Source organism: Diplodia corticola (assembly GCF_001883845.1).
Source record: "Diplodia corticola strain CBS 112549 chromosome Unknown scaffold5, whole genome shotgun sequence".
Classification (NCBI taxonomy): Eukaryota; Fungi; Ascomycota; class Dothideomycetes; order Botryosphaeriales; family Botryosphaeriaceae; genus Diplodia; species Diplodia corticola.
Window position 1 is genome coordinate 534998 of NW_017971484.1, and position 18841 is coordinate 553838.

General features: G+C 56.7%; 4 protein-coding genes across 4 annotated transcripts; 3 read left to right on the forward strand and 1 right to left on the reverse strand.

Annotated features, from left to right (window-relative positions):
• Positions 1-1774: 1774 nt before the first annotated feature.
• On the reverse strand, positions 1775-4352 carry BKCO1_5000170 (rna processing protein; the record flags this gene model as incomplete). The annotated part of the gene is made up of 3 exons (XM_020276757.1): positions 1775-3334; positions 3388-4235; positions 4298-4352. 3 exons carry the CDS (start codon positions 4350-4352, stop codon positions 1775-1777), a joined length of 2463 nt encoding a protein of 820 aa, XP_020134164.1.
• Positions 4353-4531: 179 nt separating this feature from the next.
• BKCO1_5000171 (rna polymerase i subunit) lies at positions 4532-5934 on the forward strand (the record flags this gene model as incomplete). Its single annotated transcript, XM_020276758.1, has 3 exons — positions 4532-5028; positions 5080-5414; positions 5474-5934. The coding sequence occupies 3 exons, from the start codon at positions 4532-4534 to the stop codon at positions 5932-5934; spliced, it is 1293 nt and encodes a 430-aa protein (XP_020134165.1).
• A 758-nt stretch (positions 5935-6692) lies between these two features.
• BKCO1_5000172 (anucleate primary sterigmata protein b) lies at positions 6693-11234 on the forward strand (the record flags this gene model as incomplete). The annotated part of the gene is made up of 2 exons (XM_020276759.1): positions 6693-9929; positions 9981-11234. The coding sequence occupies 2 exons, from the start codon at positions 6693-6695 to the stop codon at positions 11232-11234; spliced, it is 4491 nt and encodes a 1496-aa protein (XP_020134162.1).
• Positions 11235-14132: 2898 nt separating this feature from the next.
• Positions 14133-15663, forward strand: BKCO1_5000173 (protein-tyrosine phosphatase; the record flags this gene model as incomplete). Its single annotated transcript, XM_020276760.1, has 3 exons — positions 14133-14341; positions 14430-14724; positions 14779-15663. The coding sequence occupies 3 exons, from the start codon at positions 14133-14135 to the stop codon at positions 15661-15663; spliced, it is 1389 nt and encodes a 462-aa protein (XP_020134163.1).
• Between the last annotated feature and the right edge of the window lie 3178 nt (positions 15664-18841).

Sequence of the window (18841 nt, forward strand, 5' to 3'; positions counted from 1 at the left end):
GCACGCATGCAACATGTGGCGGCCAATGCGGTGAGAGGTATTCTCAGAAAGCGGAACGCCAACTTGACGGACGGCGGTCCAGGCCTGGCCCTTCCCGCAAATATATCATCAATGTACAGATATGGCGCTTCAGTTCCAAGGACTTCCAATGTAGCACGGCCCAAGGCTGAAGATCTGCGCGGTAGTGGAGTCTCGCGTATCTCTCTCGGCTCGCAGGAGATGCGCCGGGCGGGACAATCACCACATGTCTCGAATGCAACTTGGGGTTCTGGAGACCAATATGGGATGTTAACGTTCACTGGTGTAGCTTCCTTGAACTCTACTTAAACATGACTCATATAGGGCATTGCACCTGTCTTCCCTTTTGGAAACATTTACCAACATCATGAGGGATACCGTCTTCATCAGAAACACTTTATTCTAAAGCGTCTCATCTAGAGCACCTAGAATCACGGCATTGTTTCTCTCAAAGTATCCAGAGACGCCTACCCCTTGCGTTGCCCTCAGGTATCGCTGGTGAAGAGACCAACCATACAAAACAAGGGAAAAAAACTCCGGCTGTCATTCAGTACACCAGTAGCTACATCCCCTCAAACTGTTCGGGACGCTCAATGGGTTGCGCGGAAGTCAATGCTGGATTACACATAAGTTAAGAGTTTACGTCATGTAAGATGATGATTTCTACAAGCAGAATCAAATAAGATGGTGGCTGATCGGGAGATAACCTATCACTATATTGCGTCGGGGTCGTTCGTGAAGGCACTTTGGAAGCTGTCAAGAGCAACGTTTCCAATTCGAGAATTTATATTTTGAAAACAGCCATCTACGCTGACACTGTATCTATCAGGCTCGGAACTGCGCTGGCCTTGACCCCAGGATGGGATTTGGATTGTAGCATCAATCCTTACTAGAATAGACTTTTTGCCTGAACATATAAGCAACACAAGCACATAAACGCGTCAAACCAGATATAAGCAAATAGGTCGCTTTTATCCAGTCCTACAAATCATACAGGGAATTTGGCTCAAATCGGACTAACTTTGCGCCAAATCTGCAATAGCCGAGCAGTACGCAAGAATAGCAAAGCCAGGGAGATATGGTGTAGGTATGTGGGAGAATCCCATAAAGCGGCAGCGCCGGCTGTGCAAGTGCGAGACGAAAGTACCAAGCCCACTACTTCAAGCTGATATCGATTCGCGGTCGCCAACACCGGCGGTCTTTAGCGGTGTAATCTTCGACAAACTATAAATAATATAGACACCAAGCAGGCAATTCTAATGCATGGGTGCGAGCTCCATGAATCAAGTATTAGCAAGAAATCCGTTGCCGAGGAGAGTGTTCACTATAGACAAAGCTTCCGTGTCCCCTAGTGCTGCGTGGAAGCCTTGGTCGTGGCGCACCTTGAGGTGCTGCCTTGCTAGATCCCGCTTAGATAGTTTACTTTAGCATAGTTTAAGGGTGTGGGAGCTCTAGTGTTTCTAAATAGTGATCACGCGGAGGCGTATGTATCAGCGTATCGGATGCCTCACTCAGCATTCTTTTCGGGACCGGAAACTTGGGCAATTTGAAGCTTCCAATGAAAATTGTGGCAAGAGGGCGGGGAAATCGAAAGTTGTCACTGTTGCCTGGTTGCTTCTGACGACGGAAGACGGTTGTGACTTCATCTCTTCCCATCAGCATAGCTCCAGTTCGAGAAAAACACAACCTGCACAGTTGAGTTTACTCCCTTGTTCACCTTCTACATGACAAAAAACCTCTAATTGAGTTCGATCAACTAATTTACAAACCGCCTCAACCGCCGCTTCTTCCCCATCGCGCCCGTCACTTCGCCCTCCCCGCCGCCACCGCCTTCCATCTTCTGCACCCACGGCCTCTCCGCCACATCAGCATCGGCATCACCGTCTACATCCGCCACCCCTCCTCCCTCCTCATCCCTATCCTCGTCCCCGGCCCCCTGTCCCGCAACCGCAGCAGCAACGACAGCAGACCTCTTCGCCTCCCTCCTCCTCCTCGCTTCCGCCGCATGCACATCCTCCAAATACGCCCACCCCGGCGTGTCCATCCCCGTCCCGAGCACCAACAGGATCCGCTCTGGCGCGTCCAACTCGCCAACCAGATGCTCGCATGCAGCCGGGACGATCACGTGCAGCGCCTGGCGCGCGGCGTCGATGCCGCGTACGAGGGCGAGGCAGACGAGGTGCGAGGACTGCGGGGGAAGAGGCTCTATGTGGCCGCAGTGTCCAGTGGCTGTTGGGGAGAGGAATGGGAGGTCCTCGGGTGTGGTGCGGACGATGTTGGTACTGTGAAGGGGGGAAGAGGCGGTTGTTGAAGGGGAAAGGGCGACGATGCCGATGATGGAGCCGTTGAGGACGGTGGAGAGAGTGCTGGGTGGGAGGGCTTCGCCGAGGGGCATTATGGCGAGGAAGTCGCGGGGAAAGCGGCCGGAGGGTGATGATGGCACGGGTTCGTCTTCATTCGCTTCTTCGGCCGCCGTCGCTGCGTACGAGAGAACGTAGGGTTTGTACGTGGTGAGCGGGCTGGCGTCCCAGGATTGCGTCGGCGAGCCCTGCAGCGGTGCGGCGAGGTGGAAGTATGATAGCGTTTGCATGTCGCGGAACTCGGCAGCTGTGCGGGAGGGCGTCGTGCCGGAGGGTTGCGGCGGGATGGCTTGGAAGCGCGGGATGGATGCGGAGGTGGCTGCGGCACGGAGGGCGTCGTGGCTGCGGCTCAGTTCGTCGGTGGTGTAGGTTACGTCGGTGAGCGAGAGGCGGGTCAAGAGGGTGGTGAGGATCTGCAGGCCGGTTCCAATGATCCAGCCTGGGGAGTTGATGACGACGGGGCCGCGGGTGTTGCCGAAGGACAGATGTTTTTGGTAGTGGGTCATCAGGTCGACGACGCCTTCGATGAAGTGCTCCGGATTGTCCTTGGGGCTTTTGGCACCGATGAAATGCGAGCGGATGGTTCGTTGGTGGGAGCCGGTGCTGGCGCTCGGATGGGTGTAGGGTGGACCGAAGATGGGTTGACGGAGCTCTATGAGGGATATCTGGCCTGGAGGCGAGTATTCGGGCTGGCCGGGGTCGATGTCCAATAGGAATATCGAATGCTCGTCCGTCTTCATGGCTTCCCGGTCGATGGTGAACATTCTATTCAAGAGCAGCCTGGCGAAGGTGGATTTGCCGGTGTTCTTTGGGCCACAGACGAGGATTCTCTCATAGACACCCGGCCCGCTCTTTGATGCTGCTGAGCAGATCTTGTCGATCGCTTGATGCCATTTCTGGGGGATCTCCAGATGGTAGAGGGGCCTGCACAGGGCATCGTCGGACAGTCTATGGATCTGGTGGAGTGTCAGAAATGGCAAACTCTTCGTCAAGCAGGTATTGGCTGTACATTTTCAAAAGACCACCGTTTCTTGTGGTTCAGGAATGATGAGTCTAGGGAACTTTCACTTTTCCACAGCCGAGCGTACAGTGGCGACAGCTTTTCTAACAGGTGCAATCCACACTCCACGGACTTGAGCTCTACTTCTGCCCCGTCCGGCGACAAGCAGTGAATGACAGGGAGGGCGTGACTAGCTGGAGCAAAGACTCTGTAGGACCGTGCGTTGGGCCCAGCTCTCAAAATCGCTCCGTAGATGGTCACAACACCTCTTTTTACAAAGATATCGTAGATACCGATGCTCGCTAGCGTTTCTTCAGGTTCCAGTCGAGCAACCATGCCGCTTGCGTTGTTTCTGATCACCGTACCACGCCGGGGAGTCCAGGATGATAGCTCCACTATGGGAGGCGGATATAAGCTGTTCTGAACCACATCGGTGCCAGTCGAGGAATTGGAATCATCTGCATCATCCGGCCTCGGGAGATAGTCTGGCTCAAGGTCCTCTAAGCTATCGTCGCTGACCTCGGTAGTTGGGTCAGAGATGGGTTGAGCTGTTGCTTCCAGAGCCCGCCTCCGCGCTTCGACAGCAGACACTGGCTTCGCATCCGCAGCAGGGGTGGCGATATCCCGCTGTTCAATAGCCTTCGGTCGTGCGTCGACCGCAGAGGCCGGCTCGGTCGAGGACGGAGTGGCGGCATCCTTGTCTGGCACCGTAGGCAGTTTGGCTCTGTTCCTCCTCTTCGGCCTGGCAGGAACCTCTAGGCTGCTGGCGGGAACAGGCGTGTTTTCAGCAGAAGCTTCACTTGAGGATTTGGATTGCTGGCGTCTTGCCCTCAGCGCTGCCGCCGCACTTTGCGGAGCTATCCAGCAGATCTGTCAGGCGCATCAGATCATACGAATCGGACCATGCATGAAGACATACGGGCTGGCGAGGCGTCAGAGCCCGACCGGTGATGGATTTTCCGCCTCTTGACCATGTTTATGAGCGGGAAGAATTGGTGTGCGGAGCGCGATAAGATAACGAGGACAGATCGATCGACCGGCGGGCGGCGCTCCAGCTCACTCACCGCCTTCGGCGACCCGAGCGCAAAAACGCCGTTGCCCCGTCGAAAAAGTTTCCCGGCGCATCGTGCGTGCGGCTGCCACAAGCTCCACCATGCCCGCTGTCAAGAGAACGCCAATCCCTCTGCCCGGCCGGGCCGTTGCCGCCGCCGACACCCCCTCGAAAGCTCCCAAGCCTGCCCAGAAGCCTGCCCCCAAGCCTGCCCCCAAGGACGACAGCTCCGACGACGAGAGCTCCAGCAGCGACGAGAGCTCCAGCAGCGAAAGCGTCGCAGCTCAGACCAATGGGTCGAAGAAGGAGCCTGTGAAGAAGGCCCAGGCAGCAGGGTCCAAAAGCTCGTCTGAAGCAAGCGACAGCAGCGAGGGAAGTGAAGAGGAGGAAGAGGAAGAGGACGACGACGAGGACGACGAGGACGACGAGGAGAGCAGTGAGAGTGGTGACGGGAACGCGAAAGCCGAGCAACCTAAGAAGGCAGAGGCAAACAAGGCCACAGTCTCGGGTGGCAACGCAAGCGGCAGCGGCAGCGGCAGCGAGGAGTCGGAGAGCGAAAGTGAAGAGGAGAGCGAGGAAGAAGCTGCTCCCGCCCAGACGTAAGGGTTTCACTACGAGGGCTAACGGCACTGAGGCTAACTGATTACCAGGTCGAGCTCTTCAAGGACACAAACCGCCCACTTCCGCGCTGCCCAGCCGTTTGAGCCCCCATCAGGATTCAAGGCCGTGCAATCCGGTCTCAATCCCTCTTCCAACCTCGCCAAACTCCTGAAATCTACCGATCTCTCGAAAAAGCAAATATGGCACATCACTGCGCCAGCCGACATCGATATCAAGCAAATCAAGCAGTTTGTACGGGGCAAAGCAGCGCTCAAGGAGCCTGCGATTGAGCACAAGGGCGTCGGCTATGCGTTCCTCCCGGAAGAGAAGGGCACACAAACAGGGAAGAAGCTCCTTGTGCCGACGGAGAAGGGCTTTGCAGCCGGTATGATGCAATGCTCCTATTTGTTGGAGATTGTCCTTGCTGACCCGCACCTCATGTAGTCCCGGCTGAAATCACGGAGACGCTGCGTCTGCAGCAGGTTGTGAATCTTCCCAAGCTGTCCGAGAAGGTGACGGGCTCCGCACGGAGTACTGCCCCTGTCCAGAAGTTCGTTGAGCGCCCAGAACAGCCTGCAAGACGGCAGCCGGAGGGATTGCGCATGCGTTTCAAGCCCTATGGTCACAGCGGAGATGTGTCAGGTAACATTTCCGACAACGAAAGCAGTGCGCTCGCACAAAAGCGGAAGCACGGCGAAGCAGCCGCGCCTGCAAGCTCAAAGAAGTCTAAGAAGGAGAAGAAGCCGAAAGAGAGGTCCCGCGTGCCGGACGATGAGGCGGGAGAGCCGATGGAAGGTGTCGAGGCGGCAGCGGATGCTGGCGAAGCGGAGAAGAAAAAGAAAAAGAAGGAGAAGAAGCACAAGGAGGGCAAGAAGGACAAGAAGGACAGGAAAAGCAACGAGTAATACCCGGCGCAGGCGTGGAGGGTTGGCAGCGGACAAGGGCGGCAAAAAGCATGGTTATGGAGCAGTCTTCCAAAAAGGGATTCTCAGGGTCCAGGCGTCTGTCAGGGAGTGTCATTTGTACAGAACCAATGTTTCCATAGACGCAACGCCGTGTCGCGACGTCATTGTACCTATGCAAAGTCAACAGGCACAGCTCTAGCAAGCGAGCTACCCAGGACTAGCGCCTTATCTTAGGGCGGCCGTTGGACGGTGACGGGACGACGTGATGATGATCAGTCTTGGCGTCTGGGGAGGGCGGGCAGTGGCTACCAGTCCGGCGCCACCCCTGTTGTTTTGGTGCTGGCGCAGAGACAAGCTGCCGGCCGAGCAACGCGCTCCATGACATGGAAAACACCACGCCCGCCGCTTTCGTCCTCGTGCGCTCAGCTCTAGCCCGCGCCCATAACACACCAGCGTCGCCCCAGAAGGCACCACAAATCACCAGACCGCCCCGCCCACCGCCGCCACCGCGCCTGGCCTTGCACACCCTCCGCGCCCCCTTTGCGCTCCACGATTCTGCCGCACTCGGTCACCGCTGATCGCGCTGCGCTCAGGCCCCAGAGCCGAAACAAATCTGAACGGGGCAGCGGGAGATTATAGCGCGCCCCGACCGGCGCCTCATCGTCCGATTCCACCTGTGCCCAAGCAGCAACACCGCCGCAAACCCTCCCCGCCCGCCGCCTGCTGCCCGCCGCTACCCTACGCTACATGGGCCCCAGATGGCTCGGAAATCCACCGACGACGAGGATGTGCGCTCCTTCGACCACTCAGACCCCGAGCTGCCGCCGCTGCCCTCGGACGACGACGACAGCTTCCTGCGCCCGCCCAGCGACAGCGCCGACAACAGCTACCTGGGGAGCGATGGCGGGAGCATAATGGAGCGCGACATGCAGCGCAAGCTGCTGGACATTGAATCGAGCTTCCTGCCGGACCGGGATGCTGATAATTCCGAGTCTGCCCACGCCTCGACAGGAGCCGACGATACCTACATGTACGGAGCTTCGTCGCTGCGGCCGCCGCCGCGGAACGGTGCGAGAGGCAGCGGGCGTTCCAGGGACTCCAGCGGCCGAAGGTCGGTGCATGCGGAGGATGTTGCGCTGCCTGAATCGCCCGCGCACCCCGACGATGCTCATGGAGCCCCGGCGCCAGGCCAAGGGCACTTCGACGAGGGAGATCGCTTTGAGGAAGGCAGCAGCTCGTTTGAAGAGCACGCGCCCTCGTCTCCAACCGCTGCCGCAGCGGAACGCTCCCAGACAAGAACAGAAGAACAGACCAGCAAACAGACCGAGCCGATTATCGAAGTTACCCATGCCGAAAACCAGGGGCAGCAACATGAGGAGGATGCCCGCTCACAAAAGTCGTTCCGGCCGACCTCGAGTGCTTCTACAGTAAAAGCTGAGAGAGCCGAAAACGACTGGAACACCGACGACGAACGCCGTTCGAGATTTCGTGACACGTTTTCCTCCACAGTCACGGCACGCAATCCTTCGAATGCCTCCAACGTTCGCAAGAGGCCCAGCTTCTTGCGGGACCGCAGCAGAGGAGCCAGCCAGCGCTCTACAGCGTCGTCTTTCGCCGGCAGATCAGAGAGCTCGTTTGGCGACAGTAGAGACAGCTCTGATTTTGCCCTCCAAACCGGCGGTGCCTTGCCTGGCACAGGCATGCGAAGTTCTGAACGCGACCTGTCTCGACTACCAAGTTTAGGGAGCATCGCATCTTCAATTTCTGTAAACAGCGACAGCAGGCCATCTCTAGACCGCGCAAGGAGCACGCTCTCTCAGGCAGACAACAACCTGGAACGTCTGGACGAAGAGCCCCGGCCGACGTCCGCCTCGCCGCCCGCTACACCGACCGCACGGCCATTCAGCTCCGGGACGAATAACATGACGGACACAGTCATCACCAAGCACGTGCAAAACATTCGTGTCCCCGACACGGTCGCGAGGGAGTACCGGGAAAAACACGCGACCAAGTCTCCAGAAAGACCGTCTACGGCTAGTCAATTCGCTTTCAGTAGTCGAACGAAGCATAACCTTACGCTCAAGGAACAAAACAGCAAGATTGACAAGCTGAGCAAGGAGAACTTCGACCTCAAGTTGAAGATTCACTTTCTTGACCAGGCGTTACAAAACAGGTCCGATGAGGGTGTTAAAGATATGATCTCGAAAAACGTCCAGCTGCAGACCGACCTAGCCACCGAGAAGAAAGAGAATCAAAGTCTGAGGAGGAAGGTGCGTGAGTTGGAGAGGAAACTCAAGGCGCAAGAGGAAGGCATGGCAGCAGCCAAGGAGAAAACGACCGGCTCCGACGATGAGAGAGGCGAGGGCTCTCAAGACCAGGGTGAGATGGAGGAAGAGATCACGTACTTGCGTGAATGTCTGCAGCAATCTGAGACTGAAATCGAGCGGCTCAAGGAGGAGGGTTTGGCCAAGGAAGTGGAGAAGAGGCGCATGGCCGAGTACGTCAAGTCCATGGGAGACCGCAAGAATTCCGAGCCCTCTGCCGGCGTCGAGGAAGCCATGGAGATGTGGAAGGACTTGCTGGAAGCCGAGACTGCGCGCCGCGAGCAAGCCGACGACGATGCGGAACGCCTGCGTGACGAAATCCGTCGCCTGAAGGCTGAGCGCGAACAGCCTTCGCAGCAAGCACCCAATGTCCGTCATGGCCACAACATGAGCCGGGGGAGCCGGATGTCGTTTGCCCGATCACAGTCAGGCTCCGATGGTACCACGGAAAATCGTGCAGGCACGAGTGCCAGTAGCGTCACCCTTGTCGACCAGCTCAAGCACGAGAACGCCGAGCTGCGCAGAGATCTTGGCGCTCAAACCTCCATGCTCGTCTCTCGGAACCGCGAGAGGGAACGTCTGCAACAAGAGATCGAGGATCTCAAGCTGTCGGTCCGCCGCGGTGCTGGCGGCTCAGTGGTTGGCGACAGCATCTTCGAGCGGTCGATATCTCGTGCAAATCATCATAGGCCATCATCCCGGAACAGTGCGGTGACAAGGACCAACGACTTGGATGATGCTGAGCGGGATGAGTATGAGCAAAAGCAAGCAGAGCTCCGGGACCAAATCGCCGAACTGAAGATGACGAACCAGGAGTTAGAGAAGCAGCTGAACAACACCCTAGACGAGCTAGAACGTACAGAAGAGAACATGCGCCAACTGGATCGCGAGAACAACAACCTGCTTGAGGATGTGAGGAACATCCAAAATGAGCGGGATGATATCCTCCGGTCATTGGAGCAGAAGGAAGCAGAGTTCGATTCGTTGCGAGAAGAGGCTGAGGACGAGATCGATGGGTACGAGCAAGAACTTCATCAGAAGGAGCAGGACTTGGAGCGCTTGATCAACGACCTCGAAAACCGCAATGAGGACTTCGAGGCCCTGCAACAGGAGATGAGGAACGTCAGCGAGAGTCTAGTGATGCTTGAGGATGACAGAAACGCCAGCCAGCGCAGGATCCAGCAGCTGGAGCAGGAACTCGAAGACGCAAACCAAGAGCTGGAGTCGCTCGACCAGAAGCTGCATGAAGCTCAGCAGAAGATCGAACGCTTTGAGGTCCAACAGGAGTCGAACCAGAGTGAAATCACTTTCTTGCGCGAGGAGCAGGAGGGCGACAAGATCAGGATCGGTGACCTCGAGGCTGCTCTTAACGCAGCACAGATGAATATCCAAGAGGAGAGGGAACGCTACAAAGACCTGGAAGACCGTGGTTCAGAGGAAATCAAACAGCGCGAAGCGCTCGGCAGCCAAGAGAAGGAGCAGTGGCAGAAGGCTTTCGACGACCAAAACGCGCAGAACACCAAGGCTCGTGAGGAAATCCGTCGTCTTCGCAAGGAACTCGCTGCCAAGGAAGCCGAGGCAACGAACTGGAAACAGAGGCTCGATGACCTTGAGAACAGTCTTCGTGACGCTCTTGGCAGCTTGGACGGCACCAAGTCCAGCTTACTGAAGGTAAAATACGCCCAATTTCCGATTATTTGCTCCGGACTGACACTGGAATAGGACGTGACCAAGCTTCAGAGAGACCTCGACGAGACCATGATGGATCTCGACCACGCACGGTCCGAGCTGGCGGACAAGGAGCGTACCTTGCGTAACCGGGACACGCTTCTCGAAAGCACCAGCTTAGAAAGCCGCAAGTTGGCTGACATGCTCGACAAGGAGCGACAGCTTCGCATGCAGGAGAAGCGACAATTCGAGCAGTCGCAGAGGAAAGACCAAAGCAACACGCGCACCATCCAGTCATACGAGACGCGTATACTCGAGCTGGAAACATCCCGCAGCCAAGACCGCCGGCGGATCAATCAGCTCGAGGCTCAGTATAAGGACCAGCTGCTCGAACGCAACAACCTTCTGCTCGCGCTCTGGAACCGCCTTTCTACCCTTTGCGGCACTGATTGGGCTCAGCGCAACAGCCTGGTGAACGGAGAGCTGCCAACGCTCGAGGTCATCGGCCGCGGCCTCCCGGGCTTCAGCAAGAACGTCCTTGCCGCAATCAAGATGGTCGAGGGCATCATCGGCGGGTTCAAGGTGCGCATCCGCGGCATCGAGAAGGACCTATGGAAGGAATACCAGACGCTGGAGCACAAGCTCGACGTGCGGGTCAAGCACCTCGACGGGCTGGAGAAGACGATCCGGTCGGGCAGCATGGGCATGATCCGCAACGAGACGCTGAACAACGAGATCTCGCGGCTGAAGAGCGAGAACAAGCACCTGAAGGCGGACCTCAACCTCTCGCGCCAGAACACGCGCTCGTCGGGCGACTCGGCCGACCATCATCACCAACAGCGCCACCCGCCGCCGCCGCCGTCGTCGTCGTCGCGCCTGCCGCAGCACCGCAGCGTCTCGGGCCCGCAGGGCATCAGCAACGTCAACCGCCACTCGATCGCGTCGACGCTGCTGCGCCACAACTCGAGCGCGGCCGACCTGCTGCAGCACGCCTCGTCGTCGCACCAGCAGGAGCCCACGTCCAACCCTTCCTCGCACCGCTCCCCGCCCAGCACGCCCGCCGTCCAGCCCACCGAGCAGCGCTGGATCGGCCGCCTCAAGGAGCTCGAGCGCCGGTTGAAAGCGGAGCGCGAGGCGCGGCTGCTGGACCGGAAGGGCGCGAGGCAGCGGCTCCAGGAGGGAAAAGCGGAGAACGAGGAGTTGAGGGGCATGTTGGAGCGGGAGAAGGACCGCGCGGAGAGTAATGGCGGGGGCAGCGGGAGGAGCAGTCCCAGCCATGCGGCGTTTCCGACCATCGGGACGAGGTGAGGGGGCGGGGCGGGTGTCGTGAGCGTCGTGTCTTTCAATTGGGCTTTTTGGCTACGTTTTCTTCTTGGCTTTCGGTTTTCTTTTTTTTTTCCCTTCTCATTTCTTGGGGTCCCATGATCTATACGCTCTTCTTCTTATTCTCCTCCTTCTTCTTCTTCTTTTTCCGATTCCGGTCCTTTTCTCTTTTTTTTTGTTCGCCTTTGCGAGGTTTGAATGAGTAGTTGGAAAGCGTGGCTGTCTTTTTTTTTTTTTTGGATGGTTGGGTGATAGGTGTGGACATACCTTACCTTATCCTTACTCATTCTTCTTTTCTTCGTTCTTGTGTTGTATTATGCCCTCGAGGCTGCTTGAAAACTGCTTGGAGCTTGGTTTATTCTCCTTGCTGTAGGGGGACCGGTAGGGGTGTGTTACTGGCGCTTTGGAAGGAGTTCTTCGTACTTTTTCGTTGCCCTTTAGTTTTGTGGGTGGAAATCCCTGTACGATGCTGAAAAGAGAGAGAGCGAGAGAGCGAGAGAGCGAGCGAGCGAGAGTGAAAAAAAGGGGCAATTGCATTCCCGTTGTTATCCTGTCTTTCTTTTTTTTTTTTCATCCGCATAGCGTTTTGCGTGTGTGCTTCGTCATTCATGTGTAGTAGAAGATCAAGTAGGAGAGGTGTAGAGAGAGGGGTATTTAGTGTTGTTTAGTTGGCCTGGGTGGCTCTCTTGAAAGCGGTTGTTGGCGAGCAAAAATGTATTTCAGGAAATGGACACGGTTGTGCAGCTCCATCACACGTCCTTTACAGTTGTCCGAGGCTGCGCTTGAGAAGTTTGTTCCAGCTGAGCTGTCGACGCGTGTGTTTTGTTTATAATCTTGTTCGCAATCGAGCTCGGTGTATAAGTATCAGAACCTACAAGAGGCCAATGCCGCCGATAGCGAGAACAGGCTCAGCGCGATGGGAGATGCTTAGTTTTGTTTCCAGACTTATGCCTCTGCCTCTATCAGCAGTGGAATGTTTTGGATAGAGTTTTTTGTATTCACATTGAAGTACAAGCTTGACAGGTAGAGATGATCTCCACGGTTGCTTGGGCGCAGGATTGCCGTAGCTCAGTATGCGGTCCTTGGCGACATGCAGATTGGCGATCTACAGCAACTTGAAATAAATCCATGCAGCCCCCTATTTCCAAGGCCAGTGCAGACCCGGCATAGCTCATTCTCCCCAATTTCACGGCACTTGAGACTCAGTTCCGGCCTATTTCCTCGCTATTTCTACAGTGTGCCTCCCCAGTCGACATCCGGAAAGGATTCGCCAAGAATGAGATATGGTGGCGCAGGTGGCGAGCGCAAAAGGCAACTCGAACCCCGGATAAGCATTTCAGCCACATATAGCGCCCGGTCTTAAAGTGGGAGTGTTTCTCGCCGCTTTGAGGTCAGCATAGCATGATGTCAGATGCTTCCTGGGTGGAAAGAGTCTGAAAATAGTATCCAGTGACGAGGGTTAGTCGTCAGCTGGGCAGCGTTGTTGGTACCCACAAGTGGAGATGGTTTGAATGAAAAAAGCATCCGTGATCCGAAGTGGTGATGTCCCCACAGGCGTGCACACCTTGGCGGAGGTGGCGATCCGCAATGCGGCGGCCGACCACCATCATCTCGCCTTCTGAAAGCCAAGGACAATCCCCCGTGCCCCTAACCTCGACGCGTCTCTCGTGCCGATAGATCGGCCGTGACTCCTGATGTTCCCGGTACCACAACGCCGTCCCAAGAAAGATTCATGTACTTTTGCCTCCGGCGGGCGAAGCGGGCATGCCACTACCGGCGGGGGTTGTTCCGGAGCTGGTCCTTGATCTCGTCAAGGAAGTGCTTGAACACGGACGGGCCCTCTGGGTGGTTGACGTGTCAGCAAGCGCACTGGAGGGAGGGGCAGGCCACGATGTACGCACGGTTGCGGTCGATATTGGTGCCGCCCATGTCCTCCATTGGCGTGCCGTGGCGCAGGCGGTGAAACCTTTTGTACACGTTCTGGACGGCGCGATGGAAGGCCGGGCTCGACAAGAGCTGCGATCAGCAGTCAGAAATAGGTGCTGCGGGCATGCAGCGGCGACAGTGGCGGAGACTCACGCGCGTGGTGGCCCAGACCTGGACAAGGCGACCGTCAGTCAGGTGCGGACAGCGGTGTTGAGCGGGGAACAACAGACCTCGAGCAGGCGCAGCCACATCATGGTGGACTCGGAGTGCGTGCTACGTGCGCGAAGCAGACACGACGGGAGGGCGTGGCGGGGAACAGGCAGCTAGCATGCGGCGACGGCGCTCCGGGCTGGCGATAAGCGGGCGGATGCTTGTTTGGAGATGAGGCGCCGAAGCCTCGGGTCAGCCTTGCCTTTACCACCACCCACGAGCCGCATATTTAGCCCTCTCGAACCACCCTATACATCGCCCTCGAGCCCCGCCGCGCATTACAAACCACGCATACATCCCAACCGCCCAGCACCGCCGCCCCACCCGCTCCTCTGAGCGCCGCGCCCGACGAAGCCACAAATCTCCCGCTCCCCCGCCGTCGCGCGCCCGTCGTGGCCCTCAGCACTGCTTGCGCCCGCCCTCCTGCTCCTCCGTTGACCTGTCGCCGCCTGCGCGCAGCTGTCGCGACCATCGCCGCGTCGCCCTCTCCGCCGCTCGCTCATCATTCCGACCCTGCCTCTGACCGCAATCTGCATACGCGCCCTTTCCTCCGCGACGCGCCGAGTCCGGCCAGCCGCAAGGCTCTGCGCCCAATCCCCGACGCCGCCTCCTGCACTGCACAATTGGCTTGAACTGGAGCGACTGCGCGCCTCCCCAGCACGCGTCGCCACCGTGCATCACCTCCGCGAGCTTCGGCGCAAAGCCGCAAGCAAACGCTCCCGCTCCGCAACTTCCAAGAAGTCTGCAATGTTGAGCTCCTCGCCGCTCCAGGTCCCCGGCGGATCGCCGAACTCGTCCAAGCGCTCGCTCTCGCACGACAGCATACGCTCCTCGGCCGCCGTGTCGTCCTTGTCCATCGGCAGCTCGCCCGCGGGCTCGGCGCGAGGCCGCATTTCGGCCGACGACGGCATCGAGGCGCCGTTGCCGTGGTTCCTGAGGCAGTCGAAAACAGGCAGGTTGTCGTCTACACTCTGATTGTGGTTGTGTGTGCTTGGGGCATTTTTTCCTTTGCCCCAAGCGCACCGCCGTGGCGCAGGCCGGGAGGCTAACTTTCAAGCGCGCGGGCTTCGCAGAAATCACTGAGAAATTCGAAACCCTCGGGTGGCAGGAGCGCAAGCGCATCGCCGAAGGCGCTCTGCAGACCAACTCTCCCTCGCGATGGTCCCGCGTGACGGGCGGCCTCGTGGCCCAGCGCAACCGATACATGAACGTGGACCCTTTCGCCGCCAATCGCGTGCAATTGAAGGTGCCCGAAGGGCATGACGATTATATCAATGCGTCCCCCATCATCGTACGGTCAGCGAAAACCGGCGCGGTCAAGAAATACATAGCGACACAGGTGCGCTGGCACGTTTGGATTCTCGGGACTGAATAAGTTTTAATGCGTTGGCAGGGCCCCAAGGATAACACCCACCACCACATGTGGCGTATGATCTGGCACGAGTGCGCCTCTCCGGCCGTCATTGTTATGTTGACGCAGCCGTACGAGGGCGGCCGAGAGAAGTGCTACCAGTACTACCCTGACAGTATGGAATCGCCGCCGATAATCGTGAACGAGCACGACGAGTTCGGCGACGAGGTCGTCTTCGAGATCACCTTGCTCTCCGTGCATGAAGACGATAGGTCGCGTTCGACCGTCCGCGAGCTGGAAATCAAAGACCGCGCCTCTGGAGAGACGAAAAAGGTTTGGCATTTCCTGTGGCCCGTATGGCCGGATTTCGGCGTGCCAGAAGGCCCATATAAGCACCTGCTGGCGAATCTGATCCCGCTGTCCGAGGAAAAGAACACGGACGAGAGCAGCCCCCGGATTGTTCACTGTAGCGCCGGCGTTGGCCGCAGCGGGACCTTCATAGCCCTGGACCACCTCTTGACCGAGTTGAATGCGGGAGCTCTCGACGACGTGCCCGATGGTAAAGATCCCGTCGAGGAGACGGTCGAAGCGCTTCGCGCCCAGCGCATGATGATGGTGCAGCAGGACTCGCAGTTCGCCCTCATCTACAAGACGCTCCGCGAGAAATGGGTTGACCGATGGCGAGAACGCCAGGGCCTGCCGCCTATCAGACGTGCCGTAACAGATAGCGGGAGAGGATCTAGCGAGGAGGCGGCGGGTGCCGCCGCCGCTGTCGACACCAAACGAGGCGGGGACACGGCCGAGGTTGATGAGCGCGACACCAAGGTCGCGCGTTTTACGTCGTCGGACCTCGAGGAGCGCGATGCCAGGCTCGCTCGCCTTGTTTTCGAACTCGAGGCGGAGTTGAGGCAGAACGCTGCCGGTTGAACTCCTCTGCTCTCGATGTCCTGCCCGTCGGTGGAAGTAGAAGCACGACACCTATGTCTCACACATATTCCTTTTTGCACCTTCTTGTTTCGCAAAGCGATCATCACTCTTATCCTTCTTCCTTTATTTTCCCATTGTCAGAATGCGTCCTTGTTCGAAGAACTCTTGAAATTTCGCTTTCTTCGGTTTTGGTCAGCCTAGAACTGGAGGTGTTGTATAAATTTGCATGTGGATATCTTGGGGTGGGGGGAAAAGGGAAACGGGGAACGGGGAACGGGGCATCATTGTCTTTTCGTTTTGGGTTTGTGCATTCATCTTCATCTACACTTCTTCCCTCGGCTTTTTTTCTTTCTTTCTTCCGCCGTCTTCATCGTCCATGGAATCGAGCGCGTTGGCCATATACCACAAACTGCATTTTGATGAGAGAAGTTGGTTCCGGTGTGGTAAGGTTCGGAATATATACATGTTGCCTGATTGGCCATAACTATCATGCATCTCCGCTCAGAGAAGCACCAGTGTTTCGAGTATGTGCGACGAATTAGTGTTCAAAACAACATGGAATTCACCCCAAAGGAGGCAAAGCCATCGGGGCGAGCTTGACCATAGACAGTTGGGATTGCTTAGTACGAGTGCTTCAACTCTGGAGACAGTTGACTCTTTCTGCTTTCATATGCTTTTCTTTCTGAATCTCGTCCATCATTCCCCACACGTTTCATAAGACCGCCTTTTCCTAAATACCGCTCTGAACCACTTTGACTCAGAAACTCCCACAAGCTCCGTCTTCTCCCGCCCACTGATTTCTTTTCTGACCCGACCCGTCTCTCCTCCCTCCCTGCTCAAGTCTTCGCCGCTTCGACAGTATAGCGCAGCAGCCCGTGCATAAGTCAAGACGAGGAAATATCCCGCACGACTCGCAGGCGTGGGACGGCTCGATTCGAAAATGAACCAACAAAATAAGCACCCTGTTGGCATTGAAGCTTGGTTCAGCTTAGCCACTCAGCACATATAATAAGGTTTTTGCGTTTCCACGTTTGCGGGCGCTAGTTGACACCAGTTTTTACTCTATTTGGGAAGTGTACACAGCTCACTCGTTTCTCTTTCCCCCCTCTCCCTTGGGAAGCAAGCAGCACTTCTGCGCATGAGGCGAAGAGAGTGTAGATGCTGCTGGTGGAGAGGCTCATTGGAGGTTCAACACGGGAAAAATTACACGCCACAGAAACAAAGTGAATGTGGATCGGAGAACAACGGGGACAATAAGCACTACTTTATTCGATCTCTGGCTGTCATTCTTATCGATGTCGGAATAGGCCGAGAGAGACAAATGCTTCCTTTACCTCATTTTGTCGAATTCCTGGAAACGGTCGTCTCATCAGAACCTCTCCCAACTGAAAGTTTAGAGACGTGCGATTCGGCAGCTGGGGTGATGCGTGGTTACTATTACTGAGCATCTCCCTCCTCATCCGCGCGTTTTGGTGCGGAGGTGGGGAGAGGACTAACAACTAGTCACGAGGATATGTGCTGCATGTGTGTATTACGTGCGCCATGTCTCCGCGATGGAGGTGCAGGCGGAGGTGGAGGCGAGGCGGATAGTCTGCTCGATGCGGAAAAGGTGATTGATAAGCAGGTCACTTCTGCTCCTCTCTCCCACAGTCACCGTCACCGTCCCGCCATCGCCTTATTGCGCAATCGTGGCTGATCGCAAGACGGGGCACAGGAAGAGGGTTGATCAGCATGCAGGAGAAACAGATAGGTTCTTTTCGTTACCCATCCTCCCGCCGGCACAAAAGGAATAGCTGGAAGCTTGGGTGCCTGCCGCTGCGAGAAGTGCGCAGGCTTCAAAATTTGCGTTGTCAAGGCTTGATCGCATCATGTAGCAGTGGTACGTACCTCACTCGCTTCGTACGAACTGATGCCTGATTAATACTCCTCGGCCGCTCGCATCGTGCGAGAAGCCGAGCCTTCGTACTCTGCTAACCCAAGACGTGGGGAGAGAAAGAGTAGGTTTTGGAAGAGCCGCCTCGAGTGACGCTCAGTAGCTCATTGAGCTAGACGACTGTGCTAGATTTCCAAACATTCACTTTGCAGTGTCTGATTAGTATGGGTCTGACTGGCCCCGAGACGATATTATCCTATTGGGAGGGAGCCTCGGCATCGTTCAAATGCTTCTAAACGCAAAAGCAAGTGAGCTAATTTTCATGAGCGCTAAGGTCATGATACTTCATTTCAAAATGTAGCAGAACAGAGCTCGGCCGCGTGCTGTCCAAGGAAAATTGCAGATGCAACATAGCGACCCTTGTCTTCCTAGCCCAACCTCCTCCTTTCTCCATTCGATAGTGCGGGGGGGAAATCATGACTATTTCGCACGGTCCGAGTGAGCGAACGAGCCAGACCTTTGTCATCAGATTTATACTGGGCAAGGTGAGACTTTGACTCAGATGTGTGGTCAAGTCCCCTTAGCCTGGCGACAAGGGTGCCCGGAGGGGAAGATGCTGGCTTCATGAACCAAGGCTGATCGCCGGTTCCTTGCTGGGGGGCTCAGTATATCGGGTATGTCGGGCAGCAGGCCATGCATGTGAGCAGGGTCTCGGAATCAGCTGCCGATCTTCTTCTGACTGCCGGTGATTAGATCGTGGTGAAATGATGCTCGTGATCACGATATGCACACGGGAAATGCCATTTACCATGAGGGACTTGTTCAATCCGTCGTTCCTATGCTCCGCAGTGTGCCGTCGGACGTGAGAAATCACCGACGGCAAGGTCCGGCAATCGCAGGCAAGAACAGGCACATTTTAGGATCTGAGCGTAGTAGATGCGGTTTTTTGACTCTCTCCCCCAGCACGCCAAGTTTTGACGCGGGCCGTGCTGTTGGGCTCTTGGAAGCACAGTAGAGGCGTTCTCGATCCCCCCGGTCTCCCTGAACACTTGGACGTGTGGCCATGGCTGTTAGTGGGTCGTCCAGGTCATGTCGGCTGGAAGCTTTAGTTGTTTGGTGTGAGGTCGACGCAGCGGTACGAGAGAAAAGCAAGTTTTATAGCGGACAGACAAGGGTCTTGATCGAAGATGATGGCTTAGGACGTGCGAGTGGTCTTTGGATGGAACACAAAGGAATTGGAAAGCTTCGCCTGGTTTCTAGACGGTCTAGATTCTCGCCCCGGCCATGGACAGGCCCGCCAAGTAG